The following is a 20,123-nucleotide window of genomic DNA, read 5'->3' as shown; positions in this document are numbered from 1 at the left end:
ATTGCCTCTCAGCAAGAAGGTCGCTGGTGCAAGTCCAGGCTGAGCCAATTGGCATTCAAGTGTTTCCCGTGTTTGCTTGAGTTTTCTCTGGGTGCTGCAGCTTCCTCCACAGTCTAAAGACATGCGTTGGGGTGAATTGATATAACAAATTGTCCGTAGTGTAAGAGTGTTTGGGTGTTTTTCAGTACTGGGGGTGCTACGTAAAACATATGCTGGAATTGTTGGTGGTTCATTCCACTGTGGTGACCTCTGAAATGAATGAATGATAGTAAAAGTACATATCTGCTTTCTAGATGGAATACTACATCAAAGAAAAGCAGCTCTCTGCCACAATATGACTACCTCTTTTTTTTTTTTTTTTCCTGACTGGCTACCTAAAAATGTACAGAATAATGGGACTAGTATATATGTTATGGAATTTAGCAGTCTAATACACCCTTTGCTGTCCATAATTTTAGTAAAAAAAACTATTTAATATTAGCCCTGCTTTATCAAACAGCTCTTCTCACTCTAGAATTTTGTCATTTATTTTATACAATTGTTAAATGGATAGTTCGCCCTATTTTTATTTCTGCTGTAATGTACTTATAATGGGGCGACACAGTGGCGCAGTAGGTAGTGCTGTGGCTTTCCAGCAAGAAGGTTGATGGTTCGAGTCTCGGCTGGGTCAGTTGCTCTAACAAGGAGGCTAAAGACCATGATGTCTAGCGTCTGTTGCTAGAGCACCTTTTAGAGGTCAGGGGAGTGAGGTTTACCTGCACAGCACTTCACTAGCTGGCTTCCATTACACTCACCCCCTTATACCTCACTCCCATCCTGGTCACAGCAGCAATGTAACCCTGCTGGTCCTACACCACCCAACCCGCTCCGAGCTGGAATCGTACTGGCGACTTTCCACATGGGTGTCAGTTACTCCAACAAGTAGGAGGGAGGTTTACCTGCACATAACTTTACTAGCTGGCCTCTATTACTCCAGCATTCTTCAAAATAGTCTTCAATTTTTTTTTTGTGCTCAACAGAAGAAAAACCACATGATGGAGAATAAATGATGAGAAGTTTTTTTTTTTTTTTTTTACTCTTTAAGCAAGTATTTGTAATGTTATCAGAATACCTTTTGCTGTATCTTTGCCCATCTGCATGATTGCAATTTACTTAAAGGTGCAGTACTGCCACCTAATATGTACGTTGGAGTGTCAACCAATATGCATGTAAATGTATGTGTGGATGTGTGGCATTAACATATCAGTATTTCTTTTTTTTTAAATGTCACATTTGTCATCGGTACTGCAATATAGTGTCACCGAAGTGCCAACCTGCAGTCTAGAAATGTGGAATACGCTGCCATTTCCTCTGCTTATCTGCAGGGCACACAGGAAAGTCAGCGAGCGTCTCATCACCACAGCACCCTTTCACTTCTAGCCTACATTCCACGTGTACACTTTATTTCTCCTTTTTTAATATTTGATGTTCATTTCTTTTTAAAAGAGCCCTCTTTTCTTATGTCTAACACCGCTCCCACTGTTTCTGACTCATAACACATTGTGACATTTGCCTGTCAGACCCAGTTGTACGCATTGCGCCGAATCCTTGCGCTCCCTCTGAGTTTCCCCACAAATCACACACACAAAATCAACATAAACAGCATCATCAATCACCCACAGCCTGCTGCCACAATACCTCTCCATGAGCCACCGCCAATTCAGAACTGTGTCCCCCCAAATAGGTCCCAGCTAATCTCAGAGTTGTTATCCCCTTGAACATCTGTCTCCATCTTCTCTTTCTCTCTTTCTCTTTCTCTCTCTCCTTGTCTGTATCTTTCGATATCTCATGTTTCTTCACCCCCTCATTTCCCCTTGAGTGTGTTCTGGCTGCATGAGTTCACGGAGGACAGGTCAATCACAGTGTGACTGCTTAGTCCACTGCGGGGCAAACTGCTCCACTTCAGATGTTGGATTTGAATAAATGGTGCGCAGGTTGAGAGGCAGTCCTGTGGACATGCGGTATCTGTACGCCGTTTATGTGCTTGTGGAAAAGCACAGGTTTTGAGTGGCTCTGGAGAGCGCCGTGTGTCCGAGAATGAAATAGAGTGAGTTTGCGCTGGGGTTCTCTGAATGCTGTTTACGACACAAAGCAATATGTACAAGTGGCTTTGGGGTCTTTTTGGTTAACTCGGTTGGACTTGCTATTTGTATGGTAATTTCAGGCTATCTCAGCTCAAACGATTGGTATAGATGGACACAGGCGTGCGAGTGGTGATGTGTTGTTGGCCTAGCACGAATAGCCACATCTGCACAGATTTCAAAGTTTATTCTTGTGCAGTTGAACAGGGATGGACAAGTTTTTTAGGGGATGAACTAATACTTTAAGCAAGTACTTGTATTTGTATTTTTTAGAATATCGTTTGCTGTGTTTGTGTCCATTTGCATGATGGCAGTTTGCCTTAAAATGCAGTACTTCCACATACTATGCACACTACCTGACAAAACTCTTGTCGTCGATCTCAGTTGTAAGAGCAACAAATAATAACTTGACTTCTAGTTGATCATTTGGAAAAGTGGCAGAAGGTAGATTTTCCGATGAATCATCTGTTGAACTGCATCCCAATCATCACGAATACTGCAGAAGATCTAGAACCTGCGAGGACACAAGATTCTCACAGAAATCAGTCAAGTTTGGTAAAAGAAAAATCATGGTTTTGGGTTACATTCAGTTTGGGGCGTGCAAGAAATCTGCAGAGTGGATGGCAACATCAACAGCCTGAGGTATCAAGACATTTGCACCACTCATTACATTACAAACCACAGGAGAGGACAAATTCTTCAGCAGGATAGCGCTCCTTCTCATACTTCAGCCTCGACATAAAAGTTCTTGAATGCAAAGAAGGTCAAGGTGCTACAGGATTGGCCATTCCAGTCACGATATATGAACATTATTGAGCATGTCTGAGGTAAGACGGAGGAAGAGGCATTGAAGATGAATTCAAAGAATTTTGGTGAACTCTGGGATTCCTGCAAGAACGCTTTCTTTGCCATTCAAGATGACTTTATTTGAAGTTTTATTTGACTTTATTTGAAGTTATTTGAGTTATTGCAGATGTATGGATGCAGTCCTCCAAGCTCATGGAAATAATACACAATTTTAATTATTTTTCTACTGCACCATGACTTTATATTCTATACTGTACATCATTTCTTTGTCTAAGCAAAGTCAGTTCTTACTGTCCTAATTAAATAATTAAAAATCAAGACATGTTTATGTTTTATTTTGCTAAGATAAGCGTAATCTAGATTCCTTCACATTATATATGAGCCACTAGTCATACCAAATGATCAACTAAAAGTTCTTATGAGTCGTTCCTAAAACTTGGATAGGCGACAAGACTTTTGTCAGGTAGCGTATGTTGGAGTGTCAGAAATTTTTTTTTTTTTTTTTTTTTAGATGTCACATTTGTCATCAGTACTGCTATATGGTGTCAACGAAGTGCCAACCTGCAGTCTAGAAATGTTGAATGCATATGCTGCTAAGACAAGTTTTGATATGTGTGCAGCACAATTGATTTATGCTTTTCCCGATGTGCTATATAGTAGTATTAAGTTGCATTAAGCTGATGGTAGTATCGTTGTGTCATTTCCAGGACAGTTCTTGAAAAGAAAAGAAGAAATGTAGACAACATTCTGTTTAAAACAAGACATTCTTCAAGCTTACTGTCTTTAGCTTACTGTTTCAGTATTTAGCTGTGTTAATACAGGCTCATTGAAAGTATGTGATTGGGTTTAAATTTGGATGGAACCACAAACATGTACTTCAGCATATGTTTGACAGTAAATGTAATACTATGGGAGCAGTTTGATGAGAAAAACTTCTCTTAATTTTAACGCTAATGATATACACAGGGACATATTATTGAGAATGATTTGTATGCAGTTCTTTGTACAACAATAAATAAATACCACAAAACCTCTTAAAGTCCTCATAAACCAGAAGCTGCGACTATTATTATTATTTATTATTATTATTATTTTATTTTTTTTTTTGTATTGTGACACACTTCTTAGATAAAAGGAATACTAAATGACAAAACAGTGGGCATGGCTTTTTTTTTTACTGCGAGCTGATTGAATGTAGTAAAGTAGGCATTTCAGTCAGAAAGAGGGGGAAAGGGTTTGGGAAGAGTCATTACAATCTAACAGACACCACCTCCTCAACATTTCTGTTTGTAGTCAGAACTGACAGTTGGGGCAGCGTGGTTAAATATGTTAGCCATGTTCCTAAAATATTCATAATCTAACAGATTAACTAAAAAAAAAAAAAAAAAAGTGTTTTTATAGATTTTAGTTCAAGATTAGAAGAGAAAACAGATGAATTGTTCACCACAAAACTAGCAATGATTTGATGATTACAATGATTTGTAATCTAATATGTTTGCTTCACCTGTCCATCTTCATATAGACTTTTACAGCGAGGTCAGTTTGCTCTGTAGCTCACTCAGGTTTGAGTCTTGAGAAGCACAATTTAAAAAAAAAGAGATAGAAGCAAAGTAAAATCAATGTAAAACTTACCTTGTATTTACACAGTTGTGTGTTCATGAAAAACGGGTTGCATGCAGATTTGGGTGAGTGAATTTTAGCCAGTGGTGTAAAGTAACAAACTACAAATACACAAACTACTCTAATTGAGTAGTTTTTCCTCAGGAGTTGTACTTAGCCGTTTTAAAAAATGTGTACTTTTACTTTCCCTTGAGTACATGTTAGGCACAGTAATTGTACGTTTACTCCACTACTTTCCCTCAACCTGTAGTCACTACTTTATTTCTTGTCTATGGGGATTAGAAAAGCAGTTCTGTGATTCTTGTCCAAACAAATCGCACATAGAGGTAAAGGAAAAAACACATTAAATGGCATTATGATGAACTACCTCAAGACATGCGTGATTTTTAATTGCAGCAAACTGTTTGGAAGCATTAAAAGTGTCCAAGAAGATGTTTAAAATCTTTACACACAATGAACCAGAGACAACGGAAATAATGGATGTTTATTGTATGAAGACTGAAATGACATTAAACACCCAGCAGGCTCAAGACATCAACATGACCTCAGATTGAAGTTGTACCCTATCATCGTGGGGATGTTGCATTTTGTTTGGAAAGAAAATCGTCCTGACGTCAGAACTCCACGACAACATCAATATCTAACGTCCAACCTAAAATCAACCAAATATCAACGTCGATACTTTTGATACTAACGATGTTACAGCTTGACGCAGTTTTGATGTAACCACTATGATGTCTATCAGACATTGGATTTTGGTTGCCGTATACCTGACAAATTAATGTCAGTATTTGATGTCAATATGACATTGATTTAAGATGTTGGCTTGGCGTTTGATTTTGGTCACTTTCTAAGACAGCCTAAAATAGACCACATGTAAACCAGCGTTTACAGACAACGTTATTTTGATGTCCAATAACAACATCAAATAATGTTGTCTGTAAACGCTGGCTAGACATTGAATTTTAGTCACCAGACGTCACAATCAAAATCTAACCTAATATTAACGTCTTATGACATTGTGTGCCTGTTGAGCAATAACTAAATCTACTACAGAATGTTACTTTTACACACAAATTACACGTAAATGCATCAGCTTTTTAGAGTGTAATACTCACTACTCACTATTCTTGAGTACATTGGAAAGGTCTACTTTTTACTCATACTTTGAGTAATATTTACTATGCTTGCACTACATTTTTTAGGCAAGTAATGATACTTTTACTTATGAATTTTCAGTACTCTTTTCACCACTGATTTCAGCAAATCCTAGCTATAAAAACTTCTCCATAAGGCTTCATGTGGAGGACCTTGTTGGTCTACTGACCAACTAGACAAGCTCCAACTACCCAATCAGTAAAAAACTATTTAGAAAAACATTGAAAAGCTTTAATGAGCTGTTTGCGAAGAAAAAAAAATATCTCTCTCTTTCTCTCACTCTCTCTTACCCTTCAAAGTTGCAAATAAACATTATTAGGAGTATGTTTAGCAAAGCATGTTTGCTTTGTAATTGTTCATGGGTCTTTTTCTAGCTGTTTCTTGAAAACAGCTAGAAAATAGTGAAAATTGTAACAAGCACAGCTAATCTGAACTGTACTTATTGTCCCCCATGAAAAGAAATATCTGGTGAACAATCTTACTTCATTATATCTTAAAAGCAGTTTTGAATAAAAAAATAAATATATATATATATATATATATTTTTTTAAATTCCATTTAGTGCATGAATCTTAAAATTTGTGTCTGGGTCAAAATGGCTCAAAATGAAGCAGGTCAAATGTGTTCTTTGCTCTTTGTAGTTATTCTGTAATTGTTCTTAAACCACTATCGTAGCATTTTCACAACTGATCGACTTACTTTCTCTCTCATTATTTTCATTTTCCAATGCCCTGCAGCTCCAGTCTTTTCTTCAAGTCAACGTGACCCAAGTTCATGTAGATGAGTGCGTGGACGCCGACTGCCGTGGCGGAGGAGGGTGTACCAGCCATCTGAGCGTGACTGACAAGCCAGCAGTGGTGGACTCGGGCAGCATGGCTTTGGTGTCAGTGACTGTGGAGGCCACCGCTGTCTGCAGCTGCTCAGCACGTGAACATCTGCACCAGAGCTGCTCCATCTACCCCAGAAATCCTTGCCACAATGGAGGAGTCTGTGTGGATACTCAGAGCGGATACAGGTGAGAGCGTTGGCTTTATTTCACTTCACATGTGGAGACAGAGAGAGAGAGAGAGAGAGAGAGGGAGAGAGATGAAGTGTGTGACAGCAGTGAGATGTTTACAACAGGCCTCCAATAGCAGTCTGTAAGCTGAAACAGGTTCCTGAGCATATGCAAGCTCTTCTAGGAAACAATCAAACACAATGTCTAAACATTACATTAGGTTGACAGTTTTCTGATTAAACTGTCTGAACTTCATAATGTTTCTTGGTGCAAAGATGCCTTTATCTCACTTCCGAGTAGTAGTGGTGGACAAAAAGTATTTTAACTTTGCTACTCTACTTATGTAAACATTTTTAAGTGTCTCTACTTTATCTGAGTGGTTAACATCCTCACATGGATATGCAGGGTACTAAGCATCTTAATTTTGCATCATCACTCTATACAAAAAGTAAAAAGTGCAACGTGCAAAACATTTTTGAGCAAAAAACTCTTCCTCCTGGAGTCCGACTGTCGAACTTTCTACTCAAAAACATTTTGCAAGTCGCACTTTTGCATGTTTCTTGCACTTTGCACTTTTTGGGGCCTCTGATGTTGCAAAATTAAAGAAATAAAATTTAGGTGTTTTTCACATTGCATAAACCTCTGCAGATTTTTATTACTGAAGGATATTTGACGCACCGGATAAACTTTTTTTTAAAGTTATCTGGCACAGTGCCTTCACTTTTAATTTGTACTGTATCTGAGTACATTTCAAAACGAAATTAATTTCTTTTTTTACTCCACTTCATTTTATTTGAGTAATTGTCACATGCTTAGAGATGTGATGCTGAATCAAAACACATTAATTCTGCTCACAAAACAAAGTGAACCGTAAATTGTGAATTGGCAGATCCAATTCGAGCTCATTCTGAGTCAACAGCTCTCTGATTCAGATTATCCATTACCAGCAAATATCCAGTAATCAGTGTACAAATTCAAAACTTCCAATCAAAACAAGGCTTCAGTTAATCTTGCTCTGATTCCAGTGGTCTGTTCAGAGCAAGTCACCAGTTGTCTGCAAGTTTCTAGTCACAACTCTCTGATTCAATCAATCCATTTAGAGTAGGTATCCAGTGAAAATCTCATTTATTCAGTTGATCCATTCAGAGTGAGTCTCCAGTCAACAACTCACTGATTCAAATGATTAAAGAGAGTCTTAATTAAATGACCATTGATATATTTAGAGTTAGTCTCCAGTAAATTATTCAATTACAAACTGATAAAAAAAAGGTCGAAAGTGGAAGGTCCTCTTGGCTTGGTTAAAAATGTAGAACTCGAATGTTGGATTTTAGAAATGAATTATATAATTGAAAATTTACGTCACAAATGTGATTGCTTGTGAAGTAAATTTATTGCAATAATAAGTTGTTTAAACCCACTGTACTTTATATTTCCACTGCATATTTCTACCTGAAGAGGGTCGTTTTCTATTCAAAACAACACATATTAATGCCCACATGTTGCCATTGATGTAGCATATAATAGATATAAACTTGGTAAATCTGTGCTGGGCTAAAATTAATTGCAATTAATATATATATATATATATATATATATATATATATATATATATATATATATATATATATATATATATATATATATATATATATATATATACACCCTGTATAATATACACGTGCAATAAATCTTTGCCCGGCACTAAAAAATATTATTGCAGTAAAAAAAATTTAATAAATCAGGCAATCTGTGCCTTTATGTTTGCTACTTCATTCACCACTGCTTTCAAGTAAGATTGACTTACACATGCATTCAAGCTACTCTTTTTTAAGTCTAATCTTCTTGCTTCTGAGCTTTTTCACAAATATGAGACAGAGAGACTCTTTCTTTTTCTGCGTTATTCAATTATCCAGTCCTGGCATGGATATTGATTTCCTTCCCCTGAATAACAATACTTAGTGACTGGGATTGGATGGGTTTGAGGGAGCAGGGAGCTTGTGATAATTGTTAGGTGGGGATTTCTTTTTCTTTTTTTTGCCTTTTTTTTTGTGGCTTTTTTCTTTTTTTTTTCTGAAAATACATGAAAACCTGGCAGCCGAAACTTATTAACAAGCACTCTAATGCCATTTTTGAGCTGTGGCTGTAATTGAACAAAACAGCCGATCCATGTCTCCTGTTGAAATTTTTGAATAAAAGTTCATTTTTGAACAAAGTACTTTTTTCTCGAGCAACTGGATATGATTTGCAGTTTATTCAAACCAAGTATTTTGAAGATGCTGGGTGTAATACTCTAAATGATAAGTCGCATGCATTTATAAACACATGCATGTTTATTCCTTATAGTTATATATTATAATTCCTACTTCTCTTTGTATATGATTTTCTTTATGGTTATTACATCAAATGCTGTATTTATATAAAATATCCCGAGTCATCATTTTCATCTCTTTCAGTAAAAGCATAAGCCAGATCTTCAAATCGAGCTAATTCTGATGCAGTTCTTTTTTTTTTCAAAAGCATGTGCAAGTTTGATTAGAAAAGCTGGATTGAGTTGTCTGAGATAATTGCGGTTTCACATGTCGATTGGAACAGGAATATATATCGACCCTACAAACAGTGATCAGCGGTGTAAAGATCAATAGTGAAATAATGAGCACAGGATCTTTACATCATTCAGATGAAAACTAATTTTAAAAGGCAGGGAAGAATGTCAAGACCTTATTTGAGCAAAGTGCAAGTTTTTGTAGTTTGGTTTAAATTATTATATATATTTATATGAATTAGGTAAGTTACAGTTAATATGAATAGATTGAAATTAACTAATACAATGTTTGTTTGTTTTTTTCACTGAATTTATTAGGTATTGGTTTTAGTAAAATGTAAATATTTAGTTTTATTCTACAAAGGTGTAATTCAAAATTTTTATTCTCAATTTATTTTTTTAATTCTCAGTTTCTACATCAAGCTGAAAGACCTTGCATGTGGCCTTGTATCTATGAAAAGAAAGATTGTTTTTGAAAGAGCTGCCAGAAATTCAGAATCAAAATTTTTCTGAATCCTGAATCAATATGGGAGATACTTTTGCACGCTGGGGGTAAATGACGTCATGCAGTTTAAATCCATGATCTGAAGGGGGGCACCACGGCTGAAGTATTACTTTAGACAGGTATGTTTTAAAACTATTTTAGTCATGCAGAGCTTAAGTAGATTGTGTTCTTGTTTATGAATGGGTGTGATAGGATGTGACGCTGACAACGAAAGTGCGGATACAAATGCAGGTTCATTAGAGAGGTTAGGTAAGCAATGGTCAACACAGGGGCAAACAGATGTATTCAGGCAATCCAGAGTCGTAGTCACATACACAGGCAGATGATCAGAAGGCAGGCAGGAAAGAGGGATAAACAGACAAACAAGGCGAGGGTCAAAACACAGCAAAACAAGACAAAGGAAACATGTTGTAATGTCACAAATAGTTAACAAGACTCTGCAACTAGAGTGTGTGTCTGTGCTACTTAAATAGTCCATGTAATTAGTTTTTGACTAACCAGCTTTACTGAATCGAAATTGCTTTTTATTTGCACATTTGTTCTTTTTTGAGCAGTGATCATTTGTGACAAGCTCCCACTTTAATGTTACTTTGAATATTGGGTTTGAAATATCGTGTAGGTATTACTTCAAAACAACATTAGCACTGTTTCATTGACTGTGAACAATGATGTATTTTATAGTCATTCATTCATTCATTTATTCATTTTCTTTTCGGCTTAGTCCCTTTATTAATCTGGGGTCGCCACAGCAGAATGAACCACCAACTTATCCAGCATACGTTTTACGCAATAGATGCTCTTCCAGCCCCAACCCATGTCTGGAAAACATACATACACACTCATTCATACTCATATACTGCAGACAATTTAGCTCACCCAATTCACCCGTACTGCATGTCTTTGGACTGTGGGGGAAACCGGAGCACCCAGAGGAAACCCACGCGAATGTGGGGAGAACATGCAAACTCCACATAGAAACGCCAACTGACCCAGCCGAGACTCGAACCAGCAACCTTCTTGCTGTGAGGCGACACAACTACCTACTCCACCACCAAGTCGCCTTTTATTGTCATTGGCTAATTATATGATTTTACTAGTTAGAATTTGCAAGCAATACTTTTCTGAAATTATATTATTAAGGAGAAAGTCAGAATGTGAAAATTAAATAAACATCAGAGGCGACAACACCAAAGATACAAAACTCCAAAAATACAAATTTATTAAATTAAAAAGGCTGACACAAAGCGTGTAATGTTTAGCGCCACACGGCTTTTCATCAGACAGTCAGAATGTGCAAATATAAAACCAACTTTACCCCAATGCCAGTTTTGGGCATATAATTCCTGCACCCACTAACCTGTTAACAACTACACTAGACAAAGTTCGGGTCTCCATAGTTTGGTACTTCATAACCAGCCTGATCTCACAAGAAAGCGTAAGTATTTTACGTTTTGCCAGTTTAGTGGCTAATTCGTACGAATTTGTACGAGTTCAGTCGTACGAAATGGTACGATTTTAAAAAGGAGGGGTGGCACCTAACCCCACCCCTAACCCCAACCGTCATTGGGGGATGAGCAAATCGTACTAAATTGTACGAATTAGATCGTACGAATTCATACGAATTAGCCACTAAATGAAAAAGTTACGAATTGCCGTGAGATTGTGTTGTTCATAACTGGCGAATGACATAATTTAGTGTTATTTAAGGTTGTCCATCATTATCTATTCTGTGCTCATTCATGCCTTCATGACTTAAGGAGGCATGGCTTTGCACGACAGGGGAGGGATGTAATTTTTCAAAGCTATTATGCTAACGCTAGCATTCTGGCAAACCACCTACTGCACCTTTAAGCTGGCTATCTGAGAACAGTGTGGTGCTAGGACAGGAATAAGAACCACTGACGTGATGATCACTTAATTATCACTAAATGCTTGACAGTGGCAAATGGCTTTGGTTTCAGATTTAATTTGATTACATTATTGTTTAGGTTGTATTTTAACTGTTAATAATAAAAGGGGACATGGCTATAAAAAAGCACATCAGTTGATGCAGATGCGGACAATTCGGTATCGGTTCAGTAATCAGTCCTAACCGGTTATTGCCATAGAGATATTACGTACTGAATATGTCATTTATCTTATATGTGCTATATTGCGGTAGCTCACTATAGCGAGGGAGACATTTGTGAATAATTAAAACAATCCAACTACTTAAAAAACGCAGTAACGGTGCACAAATCATTGCGTGTGGGTTTGCTGGACAGCCTTTTACTAACACTGAAGTTACAGCAGAACCCCTTATTGTAGCTGAGTTTTGTTTGATACATTCAAAAAGAGCAGGTTAAATTAAAGGTACAGTTCATATATCGGACTGTGTGTATTAAAGGACAAAATTGTATTACAAATACAAAGAAAATGTATTTATAAATGAAGAGTTCAGATGCAAAGCCCTCCAAAACTATCAGACCTCTTTTTTTTGTAAATGAGCATTTTCTATCAGGCTCCTATAATTAGGTTCAGAAGTTTCATTTTATAGATAATGATACGGTTATCATCTAGTAAATAAAATACCTGTTTTTCAAATGTAACTTTATACACTTCTTTGGTTTTTAACAAGGTAAATTTTATTTTGCGTCAAAGCCAGCTAAATCCACCAGTTCTTTTTTTAATCTTTTTTTTTTTTTTTTTGCAAAAACCTCCAAATTGGGACAAGACAATGTAATTAGTTGAAAAATCACTGAAGATGCAATTAGAAATTATTTTACCAAACATAAAACACATTATAGAAACCACCTAAAATTAAAAATATATAAATCTGTGAAGTAAGTGGCAGTTTATTCTGCTGTCGTAACCCCTGATAAACCAGGGACTAAGCAAAAAGAAAATGAATTATGTAAATTCTACCAATTCTTACCAAGTAAGTGCATTAATCAATAACATTACAACTGAAATTAATTAAATTTTAACAATCTGTTATAATTTCTGATATTTAGGATTTAGATTAATTGGAAATATGTAAACATTGCAAACATTGTACACTAAGCTTGGTATAATCAAATAATGTAGCATAAAAACATTGAGAAACATCAATATCTGTTCATCATTCATTGGTATAAAAACTTATCAGACATATGTATAGTTTTATAGTTTTATATAACTCTTCAAATTAAACTTTTTATTACAAGAATTCTTGTGCTGTGAAGTAAAATCTAAAATTGTTTATGAAAAGCATGGTCAGTGATGCACTGAGATATTGAATTGAACCGAATCGATAGCATGATAATTGTAACCAAACCAAACCATGAGACCAGTTTAGGCTCATTCATTCATTTTCTCTTCGACTTAGTTCCTTTATTAATCTGGGGTCGCCACAGTGGAATGAAACGCCAACTTATCCAGCATTTGTTTTGCGCAGTGGATGCCCTTCTAGCCGCAACCTATCACTGGGAAACTCCCATACACACACATACACTACGGACAATTTTAGCTTACCCAATTCACCTATACCGCATGTCTTTGGGCTTGTGGGGGAAAACGGTGCACCCAGAGGAAACCCACACGAACGTGGGGAGAACATGCAAACACACACAGAAATGCCAACTGACCCAGACAAGGCTCGAACCAGCGACCTTCTTGCTGTGAGGCAACAGCACTACCTACTGCGCCACTGCGTCCCCCCCAGTGTAGGCTCATACTTGTAATTTAAAGTGTCTTGAAACTTTTTTTTTTACAAATCCCAGAACTGAAAGTTCCAGAAAATAAGTGTTCAACATCAGAGTTGAATTTTGCATATCAGCACGTTATTTTAAAATTGTATTTATTGACCCTACATTTAATATGGTACCTGATATTTATTGTTTACGTTGCATTTTTGGGTGTATTTCTAAATATAGTGTTATATTGCTGAAAATATTGGCTAGAACTATTTTGAGGAGCTCATCAACTCAGCAGTGGAATATGTTGCTCACATTTACATTTTTCTTTCCTAAAGGCAAGATAGACCTGAAAATGACAGAGACAGACGGTGAAAAAAAACATACGGCAGAAAAGTTTGTGTATGAATAACATTTATTGTCAGTCCTGACTTTAATGCGAGGTGACAATACCATACGGTAAGATGGTGTAACAGTTTGCTAGGACTGCTTAGCAGTGATTTATAAAGCGCTGTGTTTTAGTATGTATGGGTTGATTTAGATCCAAATCAAGAGAGCAGCTGCCATGTGGAAGCTCCTAATGATATCTGAGATGTGCTGCTTGCAGATGTGAGTTGTGTTCTAATCGCTGCTCATGAGATGCAGGACTTCTCCCTCTCGAAGGGAAATTAAAAATGCAGAGCGATGAACATAACATAAATACCGCCCTGACATTTTCCAAAAGGGCTATTTAAATACAAAAATATATATATAAAAAAATGAAATCTCACATTTGCCTATTGTATAATTTATGTGTTGACCATTTACTTCAGTCAATCTGGCACCTACCGAAACCACGCTGAACCACCATGCAAGCACAAACCTGTTTCATCATCCGAGTATTATTACACATTTGCTCCTAATCTTTCGTCTACGGCACGGTGTGAGACATAGTTACATCATAGAAAGATCTGCCTCAATAAAACCACTATATAAGATTCTGCCAGGACTGAATGTACATGCAATGGCTCAGCATTGCATTGTGACATACAGTACATTTCCAAGCGCCTCGTTTTAATCACCTTTAAAAATATGGCAAAATTCATTTAGCTCTCAGTGGTTTAATTAAAAGAAGAAAGTAAAGCCACGGATTTGCAGCGGTCAGACCGAGCGAGCATGTAATGTGTTGAGCTGGAGTTGTGGGCCAAAGCACGTCATGCCTCAAGCCCTCCTCTAATCCTAATAATGTCCGCAGGCTACAACTTTAATGTTGCATCTGTGTTACGTCAACCTTCCGGTCTTCTTCAGCCTTTAGCTTTATATATATATATATATATATATATATATATATATATATATATATATATATATATATATATATATATATATATATATATATATATATATATATATATATATATATATATATATATATATATATATATATATATATATATATATATATATATATATATATATATATATATATATATATATATGTGTGTGTGTATGCTTGTTTGTATGTGTGTGTGTTTGTGTGTGCTTTAAGTTTTCAAATATCAGTATTTTTATGAAAAATGTTTATTTGTCCTGCATGCACTCGTACGGAATGGTTTATCAAACACAGACATTTGTATGAAAAATAGGGATTTGTATGCATTGATATGACATGGTCTATACGAATATCTTGCACTGGCAGAATGAAATTGCTTTTGGGTCCCTCGCTCACACTGCTTGGTTATTTCTGTGTCAAGAGAGACTTAGACAGTCCTGCGACGTATTGCTGTTTTGTCCTGCTCAAACGCTGTGATTCACATGCATGAAATCGTCAGCAATCCTGGGAGTTTAGCTCTTAAGAGTCTTTGTCTGTTTTTCTGTGCTTCATGAATATCATAAATAGAATCAGAGTCACTTACATTCAGTCCGTGTACCGTGTCTGTACTTCATTAGAATTTAACTGATGAAGTAGATTTACAAAGCTTTTGTAAATGTACTTCAGCGAGGAAAATAGGTCGATGTCAAACGCATTTACTCAGAGAGTATAAACTCTGCTTAGAAGAGTCCTGTAAATAAATAAATTATATAATAAAACTAAAAACAGCATCTGACTACTACTATTGGCTCAAGCCTTTTTCTAAATCGCATGTGGAGCTTTTATTGTGTACAAGTGACAGCATGTAGGGCTAGTCAGTTTTAACATTCATTCATTCTTTCATTCATTCTTTCATTCATTCATTCATTCATTCATTCATTATTTTTCCTTTGCCTTAGGGCCCTACCATACACGCAGTGCAATAAGGCACAAGACCTTTTTTGGGCGTTTTTTGTTATTTTCAGACCAACGCAACAGTAATTTTCATGTTTTGCACAACGTTGTTTAAGTAGCAAATCCATTTGCGCCACTTTGTGAACTCATGGGTGTTCCAAGAGTTTCAAACTCTTACACATTGCTTAATATACACAAGATGTAGAGCAATACACAAACATTTTTACACATGAAAACATTAAAAGGAATAAAATGTGACAAAAGTATTTATTTTCTTCATAATTATAAAAACCATTACCTCTAAGCCTTCATGTCAGGGTGTTTTTTTTTTTTTTTTCAGTTTATTGATGACAACTTGCGTTTGTATAATGTTATTATTATTAGCAGTATTATTTATTATATGCAATTTTATATTTGTTTTAATAAAAAAAAAGTTTAGACTTGTCCACTTGTTGGGTTTTGGAGACATATGCATCACCATATGGGGCATAAGAATAGAATGTGTGTTTGGATATAACTTTTTTGTTTTAAATTTTAAAACGTTTTGATCAACGCTTTTTGACCAAACTTCATTAATATTGTTTATTTATTCATTTGCTGGAAATTAGAAGTGAATTAAGAAATATTTTTGAAACAATTTTTTGCACTTAACACCATGCGCCGTGGCACAAAGCGTATTTGTCCATCCTCGAAATAGCAAAAGTGCTGTTTAGACTGCGACTTGATCATTAAAATAGAGCCCATTGTCTCTATTTCATACGTTGCCACATCGGAATGAAACACCACAACTATTTCAGCATATTTTTCACGCAGCAGATCCAACCACAACCCAGTACTGGGAAACATTAATTAGTTCATTCAGTTATTTTCTTTTTTGACTTAGTCCCTTTATCAATCAGGGGTCACCACAGCAGAATTAACCGCCAACTTATCCAGCAAATGTTTTACACAGTGGATGCCCTTCCAGCTGCAACCTATCAATGGGAAACACACATACACTCTCGCTCACACACATACACTACGAACAACGTAGCTTCTGCTGTATTGAATTTACATATTTATTTCTAATAAAAAAACATTTAAACAGCATAAATGTTACTCTGGAAAAGTTTCCAAACAATATATACACGTTTTATTGATAGCCATAATTTTTATTTTTGTTGTTGTAAATAAAAGTTATACATTTTTCATGTGGCAATAGTTTATCAATAGACATGCATATAAATGTTTATCAGTACAATTCAATCATAAAAGTGGTTTAGATTAGGGGAAATGGCTAAATATATGTATTTGTTTATTTATTTTTTATGTATTTATGTCACCGTTAATTAAATGATTAAAATATAAAACATGAAATTCAAACAAGGTAAATTTACTTACCAAGTAAATTAATTAAGAATTCAATACACATATCATCCAGTGCACATTTAAAATATCAAAAACCCCTCAAACACATAATGTTTGTTTAAATATTGCTTGTTTACTGGGTAAATACTGTTTAAGAGATTTTTTATTTATTTTATTTATTATTATTATTATTTACTTATTTTTTTTGCAGTGTAGTCTGAGAGCTTTATTGGAAGACAGTTGGAAGACTGCATATTTCTGTTATGCAGATACACATATTCTGTATATTCCAGCCTCATCGCTCCCCTCAGGCCTGGACCTCAATATTTAAGGAGCAACATGTAGATAGTCAGCAAGGAGGATTAATGGTGGATTTGTAAATGGAGGGCAGGAGGGGGGAGATTATGGTTGGTTATTCACAAACTAACCGGTGGATTCCTGCTATTTATGCTGGCAGGAAATGAGCGAAAGGAAAGGGGTGAAACGGACCAGAGGGAGTAAGAGGATTTTGTTCAGCCAGCATGCTTGATATTAAGGCCAGGATTCACTCAAGGAGATAAATTGGTCTGATTTAGTTCATCAAGCAGAATAAAGTTGAGCCTTTTTCTTTCTTTTTTCTTTTTTTTTTACAATGGAGGATGAAGTGTTTCTATTTTAAAACATTTTACTGTCTGGCACTTTCTCTCTATCAGTGACTCGCACAGACACTCTTAATGTTTTAGATATTGCTCACATTGACCCCAGTGGATTTCATAGGACAGAAGCCAGTTTTTTTTCTGCTTTAGAAAGATCTGTGACCCTGCTGATGTTTATCAAATGCTGTTGTGTCTTCGGGGAATAAAAAAGCTGTCAAACTTGCCGTTCGCACTGTTTTGTGCTATTTAACATTTTTTGCTCGCAAACAACATGCCCTGAAGAAACTCAAAATGCAGGATCAGCAAACATTTTGCTTTACATCTTTACGCTCCTTTGCTCAGCCTTTTCTCAGACCAGCATCAATTTTCTCTTTTGCTTCAGTGGGACTGTCTTTTTCATTGATCCTGTCAAATAATTTGATCTCCACATTGAATTGGCCACTCAAAGCCCCCCTTCATCCATCCCTTAAACCCTGACGACCAACTCCAACCAGATCGCAGGGTTTATGTATTACTCAATCCTAAACAGAAGTCATCTGACACAGTTTCAAGAGGGTCTTCGCCGTGAAACTTTAGCTTAAAAGGGTATCTTTCCCCAGACGGAGTTACTTTATTGTATCGATTCGGGCGGTTTGAAATGTTGTCTTATTGCAAGCAGATTGGCTCCTCTGTCTTGCTGGATTTGTGTCTTGGGAGAGCATTAGTCGCACCAGGCTAGAAATTTGTCCAAATCCAGCTCGCTGTGAGGCTGACAGTAATCAATGGGCCAACATTAGAAATGTAATATCTGTGCCATTATCATGGAAAGTTTTCTCTGTGGTGCGCATTACTCTTCCATACCGCACGTGCATCCATCTCAACACGCTTGATGGATGAGTGGAGAATGACTGTGTGACACACCATCTGAAATCTTTGAACAGATTCCTGTAAACTTTGGCATCTTATGAGAATGAATTTAAAAGGAAAAACTCCCTGCACTTTTTTGAAATTGGGGTTTTTGTTTTATTCTGCAGGGAAGAAACTCAGTAACACTTTAAAACAGACCATTTCTTAATCTGCTAACATATGAGTGAACATTACTTGTACATGATTTATTAGTCATCATTTATCAATTAAATAAATATCATTTATTATCAAATAGTTTAACATTTAACAATGCATTATGCCAATCCTAACTTCACAATAGTTATTATAATAGTTTAATTATAAATATTATTAATTAAGATAGAGATCAGAGGGTCTCTTACAATTAAAGGGCTAAACCACTCATACAGTTTGTTTTGGAATATTTCGAGGATTAATTGGAGATGGTCAATCCCTCTCAAACCACTCTGCGGTAATTCACACCCTGTCTACAAGTAGACACACCTACTATTGCTCATAACTGTGCAATAAACATCACACATGATCTAAATGGCTGTAATCATATCATGTCACGCAGCAGTTTTATGTTCAACGTCGACAGAAAAATTGCCTGCTGCTGGAATTGCTAGAATAGATTTGGCAGTGATCAGAACTCCATGCAGTGTGACGGTCAGTCCTATAAACACATATTCGCTCATCTTCTGCTGTGCCATGTTGTTTTAGTAAACACAGGAGTAGTTTTGACTACCGCACAATGCAATTAGAGCTCCCGTAATGCGTTTGATTGCTTTATTGGATGCATTGACCTGCCTGACTGTCTTTCTTTCTCTCATTTGTCATAAGTGCACCGAGGGCGTCATCCCATGTCATTTTCCCTTTCAATCTGGCAATTAGAACTTCAGCTATGAGGGAGACAGTGAGAGGAGAGAAAGAAACAAAGACAGAAAGAAGACAGACACACAGAGGGAGGATGACGATAGACCCATGCATTTTTCAAAGACTATGATTAGACTTGCCAAAGAGGCAGTGAGGCAGGGGATCTGAGGGCACAGCAGTGCTTGGGTGGCAAACCAAAAAAAAAGCAATTTGTCATTGATGTTTCTGAGCAGATGATGCTGTTTGTGGGCTGAATCGAGAGTGTACGCAACAGGTGGGACTGATCCGTCAGAAAGCAGAACAAGAGAGCTGTTGATTACTGTTTGAGTCATGCCAATACGTATGCATATGAAGAGCATCTTTCATATGGAAATGTCTGATGGCAAAGAGATGCACAGCATCAGACTGGTATTGTATGGTTTAGTGGGTTCCAGTTTTACTGTTCTGCGAGGAATGGTGTTTGGGAGATTCTGCTGATGAGAAAAGCTTTTGCTAGAATACATTTACATGATTTAAAGTTCAAAAGGCATTCTTTTTGTCATGCTACACATCGCAGCAGCAACAATTTCCACACTGAAATGCTCTTTCTTTTCTGATTGGTCAGTCGGCCAAGTCTGTTGGGATTGGTCAGTCAGTTAGAGCAGTGGTCATCAACCTTTTTATCACCGAAGACCGGTCAACGCTTGACAATTTTTCACGTCAAACGTTGGGGGGCGGGGTGGAGGTGTTTGCTAGGCGACCATCAACCGTTTTC

At 36.5% G+C, this 20,123-nt stretch overlaps 1 protein-coding gene across 1 annotated transcript in view; it reads left to right on the top strand.

Moving 5' to 3' along the window:
- si:ch211-186j3.6 overlaps nt 1-20,123 on the top strand; it is a 453,204-nt gene that overhangs the window by 343,614 nt on the left and 89,467 nt on the right. Inside the window, exon 22 of the mRNA XM_087261712.1 lies at nt 6,443-6,720. Coding sequence (XP_087117838.1) covers nt 6,443-6,720 — 278 coding nt within the window. The remainder of the gene's footprint in view (nt 1-6,442; nt 6,721-20,123) is intronic.

This window comes from Danio rerio, chromosome 7 (assembly GCF_052040795.2).
Source record: "Danio rerio strain M-AB ecotype USA chromosome 7, GRCz13ab, whole genome shotgun sequence".
NCBI lineage: Eukaryota > Metazoa > Chordata > Actinopteri > Cypriniformes > Danionidae > Danio > Danio rerio.
This window is presented reverse-complemented; position numbering and strand designations above follow the sequence as displayed.